At 28.6% G+C, this 17234-nt stretch overlaps 1 protein-coding gene across 1 annotated transcript in view; it reads left to right on the top strand.

The window, feature by feature from the left end:
- Positions 1-17234, top strand: part of LOC111634170 (TBC1 domain family member 15-like) — a 79269-nt gene that overhangs the window by 56525 nt on the left and 5510 nt on the right. The window contains exons 11-14 of the mRNA XM_023378875.1: positions 10683-10783; positions 10863-10962; positions 12539-12636; positions 12712-12828. Of these exons, the coding sequence (XP_023234643.1) occupies positions 10683-10783; positions 10863-10962; positions 12539-12636; positions 12712-12828 (416 nt within the window). The remainder of the gene's footprint in view (positions 1-10682; positions 10784-10862; positions 10963-12538; positions 12637-12711; positions 12829-17234) is intronic.

Below are 17234 nucleotides of genomic sequence, written 5' to 3'. Positions count from 1 at the left end.
ACATCTTTAAATCCAATATAATTGAAATAAACCAAAGAACTACTGGATAGTTGTTTGGCTTTTTCTGCAATCATATTTAATTAATTTCTAAATAATTTTTCCTAGTGAGAGACATTAGGTGCCATCTCTTATTAAATGTAATAATTATAATTAAATTAATATTTATTAAATAATTTAGAAAATTCTGGAATAAAACTATTATATATATATTCAACAATTTTGTGGTGTATTATCACTATTTGTAATTTATAATTTCTTTATTAATTTTTTTGTATTTTATTTTATGTTATTTTTAGCTAATTATCATTGATTCATATTTAAAACATTTCTGAGAACATTAAAATTTAAATTTAAAAGAATTCTACTACATAAATGTTTAATTTTGAGGATGGTAACTCAGATAGCTGAAAATGTTTGATAAATAAAAAAGTTGTTGCTGAAATGGGTTAGATCCTTTTAGATTTAAATTATGCTATCATCAAAGTAGTTGACTTTTAATGCTTGTGACAGCCTACAATTAGGTGTGACATATATTCCTATTGTATAAATAGATGAAGATGCATGCACAAGACAAAAACACTGATAACTCAAAACCAGTTATTTGTGGAATTATGTCTAGGACTATGCTAAATCAAAATTTTGATACTGATTTTCAGCTTTATATTGAGATTTCTTCAATATATCAATATTGATATTGTTAACATACATTGATTTCAATTTGATACATTGATTAGTGCAGTACTGCTTATATTCTTTTTTAACTGACTTCTTCCTATATATATATATATTTATTTTAAACTATTTGTACCTGGCCATGCGTTGCTGTGGCTCAAAATGTATCTATTATAAATGTATAACACTTCCCACGGGAGGGAATTTTGAAAAATTCCTTCTTAGTGTACATTCTCTTGGCATTTCCTTATTAAAATGCAATCAAAAATGCAAAAAACTGTATCTAAAATAGTATAATAGAAGCTGAGTTCTTCACGGTAAGCCTTAATTTTGTCCCTCTCCCCCACGGGAGAGGGAATTTCAACATCTGTATAATATACAATCTATATAATACACAATCTATATAATACACGTGCACTGCATATCTCGCCAACCACGCGACTGTGCCGCACGGTTACCTATCTCGTATACATACACATCTTGCCCCTCACACCCACTGACACCAAAAATAAAACACTTACCTAGATGACATTTTTTAATTTATATGAATGTTTAACAGAATAGTATACAGCCTATGTCCACACTGAAGGTACATTCTAAATATTGGTGAAATAATTTTTGAAATCGGATGAGTAGTTTCGAGATTACCTCCTACATCCAAACTTACAAACTTTATCTCTTTATAATATTAGTATATATCAGTGGTTCTCAACTGGGGTCCACAGAAAAAAAATACTGAATTGGGGTTCACAGTGATATTTTAGTAGTCTGTAGGATAATTCTACTTCAAAACAATTGTTTTACTGAGAATTAAATTTCTACAGTATATACAGTAGATTGTCAATTTATTTATTACTCATTTCTTGCATAAGGGTTAAAATATAAATTATTTAAAATATTGAATATGTAAATGACATATATATCTCATTGACAAAGGTCAAAGAGAGATTATAAAACTGGGGTCTGTTAGGAGAATCTTATACCATCAGAGTTATGTCACTTGACAGTGACATTTCTGAATGTTTTGCATCAGTTTGTTCCAGATTTTGAAGATTAGGGAGGAAGGCTAAACTTTATAGCCTCCCTCCAGTATAAAGGTAATCAGTTTATTTTAACCCTAACCTTCAGTTCTGTGAAAACTACATCTTGACAAGGTAAGAGGTATTAAAAGTGCTAGTTCATAAATACAGTAGTTACTTTTTCTGAAATTCAGAGCTTCAGTATTAAAACATTTTTCCAATTTGAAACAATGTAACAAAAAAACTATAAGGTTTTTTTTCTGTGCAATCTATGGGGAGTCCACAAAAAACAATTAAAAGGAAAAAGGGTCATGGGTAAAAAAAGTGTTGAGAACCCCTGGTATAGATTAACAAGTTTTTATTAGTCTTTTACAATTCAGTGACCTTACTAAATAAATTTATTGTCTGATTATTAGAGTTAAATTTGTTTCTTTCTTTATGTATTTATACATGTTTATAAAATATAATTAAAATATAATTACATTTCTTTATTTTATTATGCTTGTGATATTTTATTTTGTAAAAATAGTTAATTTTATTATGACATAGAAACATTTTTATTCATTAATAAATTAAAAACACTTGACTTTGCTAAAATGGAAAGTGCGTTTAAATTACACTCACACAAAGTTTATTGAATTATTCAATTAGTTATTATGTATTAATGGATCCTGTAATCTAATTGTTTTAATAAAAATTCATTTTAATGGAAAGCTTATACAATTAATACAAGAAAAATTAGAGGAACAAAATGTACTATTTTAAAATATAAAACAAGATATACACAGCCAATATAATTTCTTATTAATCATGAATGTTCAATTATATTTAGCTCATTAGTATTCGACAATAAAATATAATTTTATTATTGAAATAAATCAAGAAATTATCAGGTCATTGAAATCACTTTTATTTGATTTTAATAATCTATGTTCAATAAAATTATAAGGTTAAGTGGGAAAGGGTTAATACTCTATAATTAATTAATTAAAATTTTCTAGTATGATTTATCTGTGAATTTTTACTTCAGAAATTTTTTCAGGACCCATATTCTGCAACGTTAGGTGGGTTTTCCAAAGTGACTAATTTTCTTTTTGACTACTTGCTGCCGAATGGTAACCAACCAACAGGATGTTCAGTGGAAGAAGTAGCAGAGTTGCTTCATGACAGTATTCCTAGTGTTGAATTTAATGAGCCAGGGTTTGAAGTTATTTCATGTGTAAGTAATGCTTTTATGATTGTAATGTTTGAATAATTTAAAATTAGTAAAAATCTCCAGTGTTTATTTGTAGATAGAGCTTCCTTCCCGCCCAAAAGTGCAAAGGTCTGAACCGGTCACTCGAGAAGAATGGTTATCTAATATTGATCCAGAAGGCAGAATCAATAATGTTGCAACATTAAAGAGAAAAATTTTTAAAGGGGTAAAGATTATTAATGGTTTTTGTTTATGTAGTTATAAGGATAGCATTTTACTAATGAAAATGATTTCAGGGTTTGACTAGTTCAATTCGATCAGATGTATGGAAATTTCTGCTAGGTTATTATAGTTTTAATTCTACACAGAATGAAAGACAGCTTCACAGAAAGCAGAAAGAGTAAGTAACGTTTAATTTTTCTCTGTATGTATACAGTATATGCATCGGTAAATTATGATGTATAATAATTTATTATATTGTAATTAATGCAAAAAATATATTTTATAATTATTTTTCCATTGACAGAAACGATTACTATAGAATGAAACTTCAGTGGAAATCAATTACTCCAGATCAAGAAGCAAGATTCTCAGCATTGAGAGATCGGAAAAACCTTGTAGGTAAGTGAATGCAATTGTATTAATAATTGTTAAAACTTTTTTTATGATAATTAATTTTTAAAAACAATATAAAATTAATGACTGCATTAATTTGTTTATTTATGTGAAGAAAAAGATGTTAGTCGTACTGATAGAAATCATCCATTCTTCAAGGGAGAAAACAATTCTAATATACAAATGTTATATGATATTCTTATGACATATTGCATGTATAATTTTGATTTAGGTAAGTAATATTTTTAGTTTATAAAATATAAAATTTATTCGATCATTATGTTTGTTAATTATATTTATTGCAAAACCCTGAAAAAGTTATAAATATTTATGTTGTATAAAAATTACAGCAAATTTGGGATTATTTTAAATATATTAATAGTTCAAATTGAATGAAAATTTTCATAAAAATCAGTTTTAGATGATAAATTTAAAATAAATAATAAAATATAATTTTATTTATTTTAAACTTAGCATATGAAATTAATCAATGATTACAAATATTTTGATATATGAACTGGAGAAAATGTCCAGGTCATATTATAATATTTGTAATAATGATGTAATATCTTAGAAGACTTAATATGTAACATTTTGAAGACTTAATATGTTATTTATGAAATAATTTTGTTGAAATAATTTAATTGTTTTATGCTTTAAAAATGTTTTATAAATAATTAAAAGGACAAAATTTTAAAAATATATTTCAATAAAGTTTTACTTTTGAATTTATTTAATAAGATTCTCTTGTTCTACAGCAGTAAATTTAGATGGAGCAGTGGCATTAAATGGATCTTGAATCCATGCAAATTTATTGATATTATCATTTTGAAAATATTTCTCAAACCAGGTGAACTGTTATATATGTTTTTCAAAACTAGATTTAATACCATCAGTACAGATACAAATGCATTTGGTCCACTCCAAACTATTTTCGAATATAAAAATATCAAGGATCTCGAACAAGTTATGAGCCTTAGCACCAGCAGTGATACTGTTACAAAAGAGAAAGTCTTCTACTATCTATTAACTGTACTTAGCAAATCAAGTGAGAATCATTACTATTATCTGTGTCCACATCCAGCTGCAATCCAAATATTTTCCCTTTTATTTTTTCAATTAACTGAACATTGGAGGTCCTTCACTATGTGCTGTATTCTATAACTGATGGTGCTATTGGACAAAGGCACTTTTGAAAGCTGCGCTTCCCAGCAGACTCACCGATCATAATGTTCACCATATCTACAGCAGCCAGTAAAATGAGTTTTTCTGTGATAGTATGAGACTTTTTATGTTTTACGATTCTATGTGCCACCTTTATTACTGAGTTAATGATTTGCACCGGGTCTTATCACATTGAATTGAAAATCAAAGTAAAATTATGAAAATTTTATAATATTTCATGGCGTACATTTTGGGAACCACTGCTATATGGCATAGAAATACTGGCATTTTAAATGCTTTCTGCTTTTTTATTTTTAATCAATGACCAAAAAAGACAATAGATGAATACAAATGTAACTTAAAATGTAAATTATAGATCTTAATCTTTTATAACAACATAGCAATAAATATTTTCAATAAAAAAATATATTCTTTCAGACCTAAGCAACCACTGAACATTCATATTCTGTATATCATTAGGAAAGTTTTGACTTTTTCATTTTTCTTATTAAATGATATGTTTCACTAATAAATAATAGTTTATTAATCCTGGAAATGATAGTATATATGCTTTAGAATTTTTAATAACAAATAAATTACAATAAAAAAATTTGTGTTTTGTATGATATTTGTATGTTATTAAAAATTTAAACCATCAATCTTGAATTTTATACTATGTATATTTTTGTATTTAAGAATTTTTGAATTGAAAAATTTGTGAGCTTTACTCATATACAAATTAAATTAATATTACCTCATATTTCAGAATATAGTTCAAATACCATTAAAGCTTTACATTTTCATATTATATTTCTTAACTTCTTTATCAATATATCTTTTTTTCTCATTTTGGAAGTTACAGAACATTCTTTGTTTAAACACAGAAAAATTATTAAAAACTATTTCATAGACCTTCTTTTCAATTAATAGAAAACCCATCTCTAAAACTTCTCACATTGAATTAATTTACAGTAAATCACCTGTTATGAAACAAAAGGAACAAAATCAGAATCACTAACTTTTGTAACAAGTGAGAATGTGCAGAGAAGTTTATTTATCTGAATGATATCTTAAGCATATAAAAGAAAAATCATTTACAAGTCTCTCTCTCTCTCTCTCTCTCTTTTTTTTTTTTTTTTTCTTTACTTAGTATAAACAGTGACATGTCTTGCCTTCCAAGGAGGACGTTATCCTAATTTTTGTATTTTTCTAGATATATTTAAAATCTAAGATAGAATGTGTATGGTGTTTTTGTAATATTTTTCCTTGGTTGTCTTTTAAAATTGTCCTAAAAACTTAAGTTTTCTTAACTGCTTTGTCGGAAATTTCACATAAAACAAAATTTTAAGGGCAGATTTACTTTTAACTGAAAAATTCAGGTTAAAAGACATATGGAACAAACTCTCTAATCTTTTTTAGTCAATCAAATCCATCTGATGAACAAAGCAATAATAAATATAAATATGCCACACTGACCTTGTATAGCTTTGCACTTAATTTTTGAAACATAACACTGACGTTTTTGATCCATCCTAGGACCTTCTTCTCTGGTGTTCTATATAAAAAATTTTATAGAACACCTGAGAAGAAGGTCCTAGGGTGAATCAAAAACATTAGTGTTACGTTTCAAAAATTAAGTGCAAATCTATACAAGGTTAGTGCGACGTATTTGATTTTTTAGTCAATTTAGCAATAAACAATAACTTTCTTATTGAGAGTAAAAAGTAGTGATTTGGAAAATTTTTGAAAAATTGGAAAGTGGGTGATAAGACAATTAAGTCATCATTCTAATGCTGTAAGACTGGATCCATTTTTCATCCAGATCTGGATGAGAAATTTCCAGAAATTTTCATGGGTGTTCTGTTTAGGATATGTCAAGTTCTAAAATCTTTTATAATCATGCCTCTGGAACCATATTATTTGATCAGAGAAGAAAAAAATTTAATCTGTCTGGGTAGATCCATCAAAGTGTGGCATAAAAAGGGAGAGTGATTAAACCCCAACTGTGTAAAGCCAACTGTTAAACGTGGTGGGGGATCAGTGATAATTTTGGGATGTTTCAGTGCGAAAGGAGTTGGTAAATTAGTATTTATTGATGGAAGAATGAAGTAAGAAGACTACTTAAACATCTTCAATGAATATTTGGAGGAATCAGTTTGCAAAATGGAATTTTAAAATAAGATTTCCTTCCAACAAGATAATGACTCCAAGTAAAGTTAGATTGGTGTCCCAATCACAGATGCCAATTTAATTGAAAATTTATGAAGTGACATGGAGAACAAGATAGCAAAGAGGTGGCTAAAAACCAACATAGAGATGAAGGAACTCACAAAATGATTAGGAAACAATCAACTCAAATCTTTGTGAAAAGCTGATGGCATCAAAATGATGTCTGGCCATAATTGAAAGTAAAAAGATCCCACAAAATATTATTAAATTTAATAATTCATTAAATTATGAGAAATATTCAGTGTGTAACCAAATTCATATAATCCATGATATAATACAATGTCATTTCACGCCAACATTTATTATATGATTATAACACTTACATATAATCATATAATTCATATAATCAATTTTTTTAACATTTTGTTGTTATTTTACATTTCATGTTTTCTTACATTTGGTTTTAATTGAAGTTATAATTTTTGTTGAAGAAATAAAGAATAAAAAAATGCTTCATCTCTGTTTTGGCTATATTTTTTTGTGTTACATGATCACAGTTTTAAAATGATCTGGGGAAATAAAATTTTCTGCCAAATTAACAATTTTTTTGCTTACTGTGTATATAAACAAGCTTAAAAAAATGAATTTATTTGCACATATATTTTATTGGCACAAAAGAGTTATGTTAACAGTATCATATTGATGATGATAAACAAAATTATGTTAATGCAAGTGAAAACAATTTTGTTTTTATTAATATTCAAGTAGAGTTTTTAGTTTGTATCATGTTATCTTTTTAATATAGAAGATGTTCAATTAATACATTAACCAAGAAAGATAATAGACAACTTAGCTAAGAGAATAATAATTTTTACTTTTTTGCTATAACTAAAATATTGTCATATTAGAGGTGTGGTGTTTTGACTTTGTTTAATCAAATCAGCTAGTTAAAATTCTTATATACAATAAAACCTGCTGAAAACAGAAATGTAATAAAATGGAAACCGCCTAAATAGGAAAAATATTCTGGTTTACACAGGTTTACTGTAATATAATTTTTGTATTTGTAAACCCCTAAACATTATAAAATAAATATTATGCAATGAAATTAAGCATTCTTAATATTGTTTCTATAAGTTAAAGATAAATTAATTTATAAGTTAATAATAATAATAATAATACAATATCAGACATGAAAAAACAACACAGTTTACACTGTCACATCTCATGTACATGGACGACATAAAACTTTATGCATCTACACAGAAACAACTTCATCAACTCCTACAAATCACACATTCATACACCAAGGACATACAAATGGAGTTTGGCTTAGACAAATGCAAAAAACTTCACATAGAAAAAGGAATCCTGAAGAAAGAAGATTTTGCACTTGGAAATGGAGACGTTATTGAATCCATGGAAGAGGGCGAGTTCTACAAGTACTTAGGATTCCAACAGGCCAAACTAACAGAACATACACAAATAAAGCAACGATTAATTAAAGAATACCAAAGTAGGTTAAACGCTATACTTAGAACACAGTTAAATGCAAAACACACAGTTAAAGCAATAAACACATATGTCATCCCAGTACTCACATACTCTTTTGGAGTTATACATTGGACTCACACAGATCTCGAGCAACTCCAAAGGAAAACAAGAACAACACTTACTAAGCATAAACAACATCATCCTAAATCCGCCACAGAAAGATTAACCCTTCCACGTAAAGAAGGCGGACGTGGCCTGATTGACATAGTTAACCTTCACTACAAACAAATACAGTCACTGCGAGAGTTTTTCTACAAGAAACAAGAAACATCACAGTTACATAAAGCAGTAACTCTAGCAGACTCAAATAACACACCATTAAACTTACACTCACATCATACAGACATGACACAACACATAAAAAGCATAGACACCATCAAGCAATCGTGGGCTCGAAAGGCACTCCATGGCAGGCATCCTTATGACCTGGCCCAGGATTTTGTTGACAAAACTGCGTCAAACAGCTGGTTAGATCGGGGATGCCTCTTTGGGGAGACGGAAGGATTCATGATTGCCATACAGGATCAGGTCATAAATACTAAAAACTACAGAAAACACATACTCAAAGATACAACACTCACAAATGACACATGCAGAAAATGTCACATCATGCCAGAAACTATACAACACATCACTTCTGGTTGCAAGCTCTTGGCACAGACAGATTACTTACATAGACACAATCAAGTAGCAAATATAATACACCAAGAGCTTGCAAAGAAACACAAATTGGCAGACATCCACGAACCATACTACAAGTATATTCCACAGACAGTATTGGAAAACAACACGCACAAAATGTACTACGACAGAGCCATAATCACAGATAAAACAATTTACCACAACAGACCAGACATCACACTCATTGACAAACACAATAAAATCACATACATTATAGACATAGCCATTCCAAACACTCACAATGTACAAAACACATGCACTGAAAAAATTAGCAAGTACACAGAACTCGCCCAGGAAATAAGGCATCTGTGGAGGATGGATAGGGTGCTTATTGTACCTGTTGTTCTCTCCTGTACAGGTGTGATACCACACACACTACACAAAAGCCTGGGAACATTAGAATTGAGTAGAAATACATACATAACACTACAGAAGGCCACTATATTGAATACATGCCACATTGTTAGGAAATTCCTGAATACAGACACACACACTGACACACTGATTTAATTTTAGTTTTGTTTTGGTTGCTATGCCTTGACTCTGGTCCGGCATAGTACACAGCCACTGGTGTGAACGAAGTATAACTCACTAAACCCAACATAATAATAATAATATATTAAAATTTTTAGATTTATATTTTTTAAATTCATAGTTTTAGTAAGAATTAAAATTATAATAATAAATCTTAATAATTATTAAGGTTTTTGCAATAAAGTTTTTGCAATTTTGCACATATTACATGCAAGTTTAACTTTGTAGATTTTGCTGTATATTATGTATCAGTACTGTATGCTTCTGATTTGTTTAAGTACATTACACACAAACAAGGTGCCAAAACAAAATGAGTCAGTTTTCTTGAACATAATGCTCTTGATTATTGTTAGCATACTGTATATTAGATATGAAATGAGATAAATACAATGTTTATTATTATAATTTTAATTCTTACTAAAACTATGAATTTAAAAAATATAAATTTAAAAATTTTAATATTATTATTATTATTATTATTATAACTTATAAATTAATTTATCTTTAACTTATAGAAACAATATTAAGAATGCTTAATTTCATTACATAATATTTATTTTATAATGTTTAGAGTTTTACAAATACAAAAATTATATTACAGTAAACCTGTATAAACCAGGTGAAAATGTGAGATTATAATCTGACATTTTCAATAATCTAGCATTACTCTGGTTAACAAACCATATTGTAACTATATTTAAAACTTAAATTTTATAAATATAAAACTTTACAGGAAGTTTTAAACATAACTAAATTTTATGAAAATTGCCAAACTAGAATAATTTATGTTTACTAAATATGATTTACATGTAATCAGTTGATTATTTTTATTATTAATATAAACAAATATTAGAACTTTTAAGTAAAATTAACAAATTTTTGGTATCAATTACATTAAAATATATGTAAATATTTTACATAACTGTCATTGAGATTCCCTTTTATTTTAAATTTTCTATGCTATATCAGAGTTCACATGCTAAAAGCAAATGGTTTGCATATTTTAATTGACAGTTTATAACTATTACTTTTTGTTAAGAGTTCTCTTTTTTTGATTATAATTAAAATATACTTTTTAGGTTATGTCCAAGGTATGAGTGATTTATTATCACCAATTTTGTATATAATGAAAAATGAAGCTGATTCGTTTTGGTGCTTTGCTGGTTTACTTGACAGGATGGTAGCTATATTTGTTATACAATAAGAAATTAAATTTTTTTATTTTATTTTCAATATTAATAAAATTATCTTTGTAACAGGGGGTTAATTTTGAAATGGATCAGCAAGGTATGAAAATGCAGTTACAACATCTTTACACTCTTCTTCATTTTGCTGATCCTCAGCTAGCTGAATATTTAGGTAAATATTTTAAATAATTTTGTAATGTTATCTAATATAAATTTATTTGTATGAAAAGATATGCTAACAATGACTTACAAACTATCTAATATAACTCTTGTTTTTTAATCCTAGTATTTCAGGATTTTGTTTAGATTGTTTCAATTTGTTTAGGATTCATTATTACAGTAGAGCGTTGATTTTCCGAATCAATTGGGGACTGGGGTTGTTCGTATAACTGATATTTCGGATAACCGATTTATGTACGAAAAAATAGTTTAATGTATCCGATGTTGAAATTTTTCTCTGTTGCGTGTCGCTTCGCATTGAATTTTCGTCGATGTTAAGCCTAACAAAGACTATTGTATCGTTAAAAATTATTTTTTTATTTTGTACAAACAAAATAAATATATTGAAAAATATAAAAACAATAAAAAATTATACTTCAGATGTTAATTTAGTATCAAAAACGTAAAATATTTGAGTAGCCCAAGACATAGCCAAAGATTGAAGCTCCACAGCACTGGCGAAAATTTAAATTTGCCGACTGGAAATCTTTCGGATGATTGACTTTCGGAAAATTGACGCTCTACTGTATTTAGATTTTGTTGATATATTTTTATACTTAGTGTAAAATTTAACAATTTTCATTTTGTATTTGTTTAACTGTATTCATTCTTGGAAAATGGAATTCTAGATGCAAATCTCTTACAAGTATACATGTACAAAATTGACAGATAAAAGTAACACAAAAACAGAAATGATGCTTTGTTTCTTATACGTGGTATGTGGAATTGTGTTGAAAACTGCTTTTGTCAGACTATCAATTTTCTGAGACAGTTAAATGTACTTTATCTAAAAACTTAAGTTCATTATCCAACATTGATATTTTAAATTTGGTTAACTTTGTCAATTGCATCTCTTAAATTTTATTCATGTATATTTGCAAATATTATATACATTACAACAATACAGTATGACCTACCATATGTAGACTTGCCACATATGGTTTCAAGTTTAAGCTATTGGAAATAAAAAAAAATAAACTGATATATATGTAGAGTAAAAATTCTCAATTGTGCACTAAATCTGCACTATTTTTTTAAGGTGCATGAAGTCTTACATCATCTTGCTCAGTCACATACATTCTCATTCTGGGAAAGCATTACTATGACTCATTTCTTTGCTTTTCCTCTAAACACTGGAACTCACATTAGTCATTGTCTGGTGTTCTGATTTGTTACACATCGTGTTCATATGATATCAGTTCTTCTCTTAGTTTCATTTATGCTAATTACTTTGCAAACATGACTCCAAAACACAGATGCTGGTAGCTCTGATAAAGCAAAGCAAAACTGTAAAGTACCTACTTTAAAGAAAAAATTAAAATATTAGATTAGTGAAAAAAGTCGTCTTAAAATTTTTAAAGTTTTATGATTATAGTATCATGCTGTATATATTATTTGTATGATATTTGCTTGTCTTATCTATATTTAAAAATTACATCATAGGTATGTTAGTACAGGAAAGTAATCAAAATATTCTTAAAGTACTTTAAGAAAATAACTTTTAATGTTTATCAATTTTTCTTTTTCAGAATCACATGAATCTGGAAATCTGTATTTTTGTTTCCGTTGGCTGCTCATATTATTTAAAAGAGAATTCAGATTCCATGATATTATGCATCTGTGGGAGGTTATTAAACATTTAATTATTTTCAATGTAACAAGTTTACTTGATATTTAAATTGCTTTTTGTAATTTGTTTTAGGTCCTTTGGACAGATTTGCCTTGTAAGAATTTTCATTTATTAATCTGTATGGCCATATTGGATAAAGAAAAGGATACTTTGATGGAAAATGAATTTGGTTTGACAGAAATATTAAAAGTGAGAAAGATCGTTATATTTTTAGAAATTCATAAGGAGTCATTAAAAATAACTCTCAAATTTCAAACTTTATTGTTATTCTTGAATATAAAAAGTAGCAATAAATGAAAATTAGAGTTATTTTATTATCATTTGAGAGTTCTTCAAGATTAATGTATGGCATTAAAATTTTAGCTTTTTAATTTAAAAGATGTATAAAAAAAATTTAATGGCAAATATTAATCTTAACAAATATATAAAAATGCAATATTCTAAAATATCTAAATATTTTTTTTATTCATAAGTTTATATCATAAACATTGCCATTTTCAAGGCTATCTATATTTGTAAAAATTCAAAATATATGAAGAATCTTAGTGTATAAAATATTTTATTTTCTAGTTTTTAGACAATTTGCACAAATTAATTTGTGCAAATTGTCTAAAAACTTAATTTTAATTAATTTACACAAAAACGTTTTTTATTTATTATAAAGAACTCATTTCTAGGTATCTTTTATATGTTATTAAACATTTGGACACAGAATATTGTCCTGATAGCTTTATGTAGATGTTTGTTATACTTTGTAATAGTATTATAACAGTGGACTTGTTACTGTGAATGACCAATATCTGGTGAATGTCAGCATTCACAGTCATTTTGTCTATGTACGAAATATTTGCTAAATATCATTATTTCTCACTTACATCGGCAAATGTTGACATTCAACATGCACTGTTGGTGAATGTTGAATAAAATTATTTTTATTACGTTAAGACAAAAATGCAACTTTTTAATATATTGAAATAGGAGAAAGCTTAATTAATTAAGTAACAGCACATGTAAATAAACTGTTGAACCTAAAACAAACAGTACATTCTAAATCATTAAAAAAAATAATACAATAATAAACTTACACATAAATTATGTGATTAACGTTATACAATCTTATTTATTGCAACAACTTAAATTGTTATGGCACTTTGAATTGCACAAGAGTTCCTTGCTTTCACAACTGCATTTATTCATGAAACACTTTTTTTTTGCAATGACAGAGTGTATAGCGTTGCCCTCCATGTTTTGAATTAGCTGCAGCTGCTTCTCTCAGAGATATTTCTTGAGAAGAAATATCTCATCTATGGAAAGTACCTTTTCTTTACAAATTACAAACTGATTATGTTGTTACATGATTACAAACTGATCTGTTAACCTATCCGATGTTGAAACTTTTATCTTTGACTGTGACGCCATGTTGAATTTTCGTTGATGTTAAGCCTTAAAAAAATTTTTTTTTTAATAATAATCGTGTTTACTGTGTTGTTAAAAATTATTTTTTATGTTGCACATACAAAATAAATATATTGAAAAATATAGAAACAAAAAAAATTATATTTCAAAAGTTTGTTTTAATATAAAAGTTGTGATGCATAGCAACATCTAGTATCAAAAACGTTCCAATGTTGACAAAAAAGTATTCGGTATCGCCCACGCAGGTCAATGAGGTCAACACGAATATTTTTAGGAACAATGCAGGACAGGTTAATGGTGTCTTTTATTTGAATATCGTCCAACGCCTTACCGACGACCCCTCTTATCCTCTGCCACTCAACCTGACAAACCGATCCCCACCTGACGGGATCAAAAGAACAAAAACACCATCCAGTGACAAAGTGGGCAGTTTTCACCAAAGTTTTCACAGTTTTCAAGGCCCGTTGCCTTGTAAAGAGATACGACCTTGTCGTATCTCCGGCTACTCACAAAGGATTTGGCGACAGACTGTCGCCTCTCTGTCGACATCAGCTTCTCAGATGTCATTTCGATCTCCACCAAGCTTATCTGTGCTTGTTGACATACACCTGTGATTGTTCAAGTGTATAATAATATAACCAAATACAGTAAAACCTGTCTATGGCGACCACCCACAGTTCCTTCAAAAAATGGTCTTTTAGACAGGTGGTCGTCCAATACAGGTGGTGTTGTAATACCTTATTTCCGTATGTATTTTGCGCACTTTTTAGCCATTTCTACTACGCAAAACTCGAGGTGAGCAAAAATAAGCAAATTTTTTCAACGATAGGGCTATATTGGTATTGCATTTTATTCTTATCGGATAACCCGATTTACAGGAGTCGTCATGATATTATAAGACAGATTTAATACAATATTTTAAAGATTAATACAATAGTCGCATTTTCTCGATTATAATGCACACTTTCTTTTTTCTGGCTTAATTAATTCGACTCTGTTTTCGTTCGCTCCTCAGTTACATGCATTACGTCATCGATATATAAGCGCGTTGTATTTCTACAACACTTTGGTTATGGTATTCGCTAGTTTAATCTTATTTTAACTTTAAAAATACTGTATTTTTAATATTTAATATTTTCTTAAGTACAGTACAATAAGAAAAATTATTAATTAATAATAAAATGATTTTATTATTTTTTCTCGTTGTACGATTTCATTACAATCGCGGAATCGAAAAAGGAAGTAAAACTGATTTTTGCATTAATGCGTTTATTGTTTTTTGAATATTTTGCCTGCGAAAATTACTTGGATATTATTTTTCTAAAAATATCGTGGAAATAAGATAGGTTGATACAGAAACTATTTATCACACGTGTACTGTATATGAGCTTCAAAATAAATAAATAGATAAGTAAATAAAAATAAATTTTATCAAACGATGAGATCAGCCGATTAATTGTATCGTGTACAATATTTTATACCCCCCAAGGAAAATACTGTAGGTCTACGGTAAAATAAATTTCGTTTTCTACAGTTAAACTTCGCCGCTAATTGCTGTTGTGATAACTTTAATACGATCTTCTAACGACAGCACTTTGCATTTCTTTCGTTTTTTTGGACATTTTCCAACAAACCGAAATGAATTTCCTTTGTTGCTAGACTAATTTATTAACACCTGCACCTAATTTCAAGGGTAGGAAAAGTGCCCGGGATGGGTTCGAACGAGAGTTTAGACTAATTCATTATATTAGGAAGTGGAAACGTTGTTGAGATGGGTTATTACAATAGTTTAGACCAGATATATTCGCCAAAGTGGTCGCTTATTACAGGTGTTGTATGTTGTTTCGGACCAAAAATCGATGCCCACGGTCGCGTTACACAGGTGGTCGTTTAATACAGGTAACTTATACGAAGACTCTATGGATAAACTATTCCATGCCGGAAATTTTCGCCCGTTTTGACAGGTGCCCGTCGAATGCAGGTGGTTGCCTAAGCAGTTTTTACTGTATTTGGTCTTTCACCAATGTATTTTGTATGTGTCAACATTCTCTAATTTCGATCTTTCACAGTAACAGACTTAGCTATTTTGTTCAGATCAAACATTTAAGTCTAGGCAAATTGGCTTATAGAACAAAACTTTTGGAGATACTAAACACTGAAAGTACTATGGTAAAAAAATAACATTATGGGTGAACAATTTTAATTTCTAACAAAACTAAAATTAAATTATTTTCAAATTTTAAAAAATGAATTAATTTTTGAGACAAGTTTTGATGCACCAATATTATTGGAACACTTATTGCTAAATTGGTCATATCACTGCAATCTTTTGAAACAATATAGATGAAAAGAATAACAGACAGACAAATATTGAATAGCAGTTGAACTCAACATAGCTTTGGATATTCCAAAGTTTTATGTGAAAAGATATTGTAATTCAGATATATAATAGAATATTAAGATATCATATTTGTTTATATTTCTCTTATTTATTGCAACAACTTAAATTGTTATGGCACTTTGAATTACACAACAGTCCCTTGCTTTTACAACTACATTTATTCGCGGAACACTTCTTTTTGCAATGACAGCGTGTATAGCCTTGCCTTTCACTTTTCGAATTAGCTGCAGCTGCTTCTCTCAGCGATATTTCTTGAGAAGAAATCTCATCTATGGAAAGTAACTTTTCTTTACAAATTACGAACTGATTATGGGTATAAAGCTGCTTGAGGGTACCATTTTTGTTTGCTAATTTATAAAAGTCAGAATCTTCTATTCCAACAACAACCGCCAACACATTTTTGGCATCTGTACGGCCATGGTCAACATCAGGGACTTGTATTTGTACGGTATCACCAATTTGAGCAGAAGGAAACAGTGAAGAATTTGGTGACAGACTGTCGCCTCTCTGTCGACATCGGCTTCTGGGATGTCGTTTCGACCTCCACCAAAGCTTATCTGTGCTTGTCGACATACACCGGCAATTGTTCGAATGTATAATAATATAACCAAATATTTGGTCTTTCACCAACCTATTTTGTATGTGTCGACATTCTCTAATTTCGGTCTTTCACAGTTATATATTATATACATATATATGTCAGTTACTTAGAAGATGATGATGATAATAATAATAATAATGAGAATTAGAATCAAATTTAGATCCATATTATTTACCT

Source organism: Centruroides sculpturatus, unplaced genomic scaffold, assembly GCF_000671375.1.
Source record: "Centruroides sculpturatus isolate CEXI.00-Female unplaced genomic scaffold, Cexi_2.0 scaffold741, whole genome shotgun sequence".
NCBI lineage: Eukaryota > Metazoa > Arthropoda > Arachnida > Scorpiones > Buthidae > Centruroides > Centruroides sculpturatus.
Note: the sequence above shows the minus strand (reverse complement) of the source record. Positions and strands in the feature narration are given on the sequence as shown.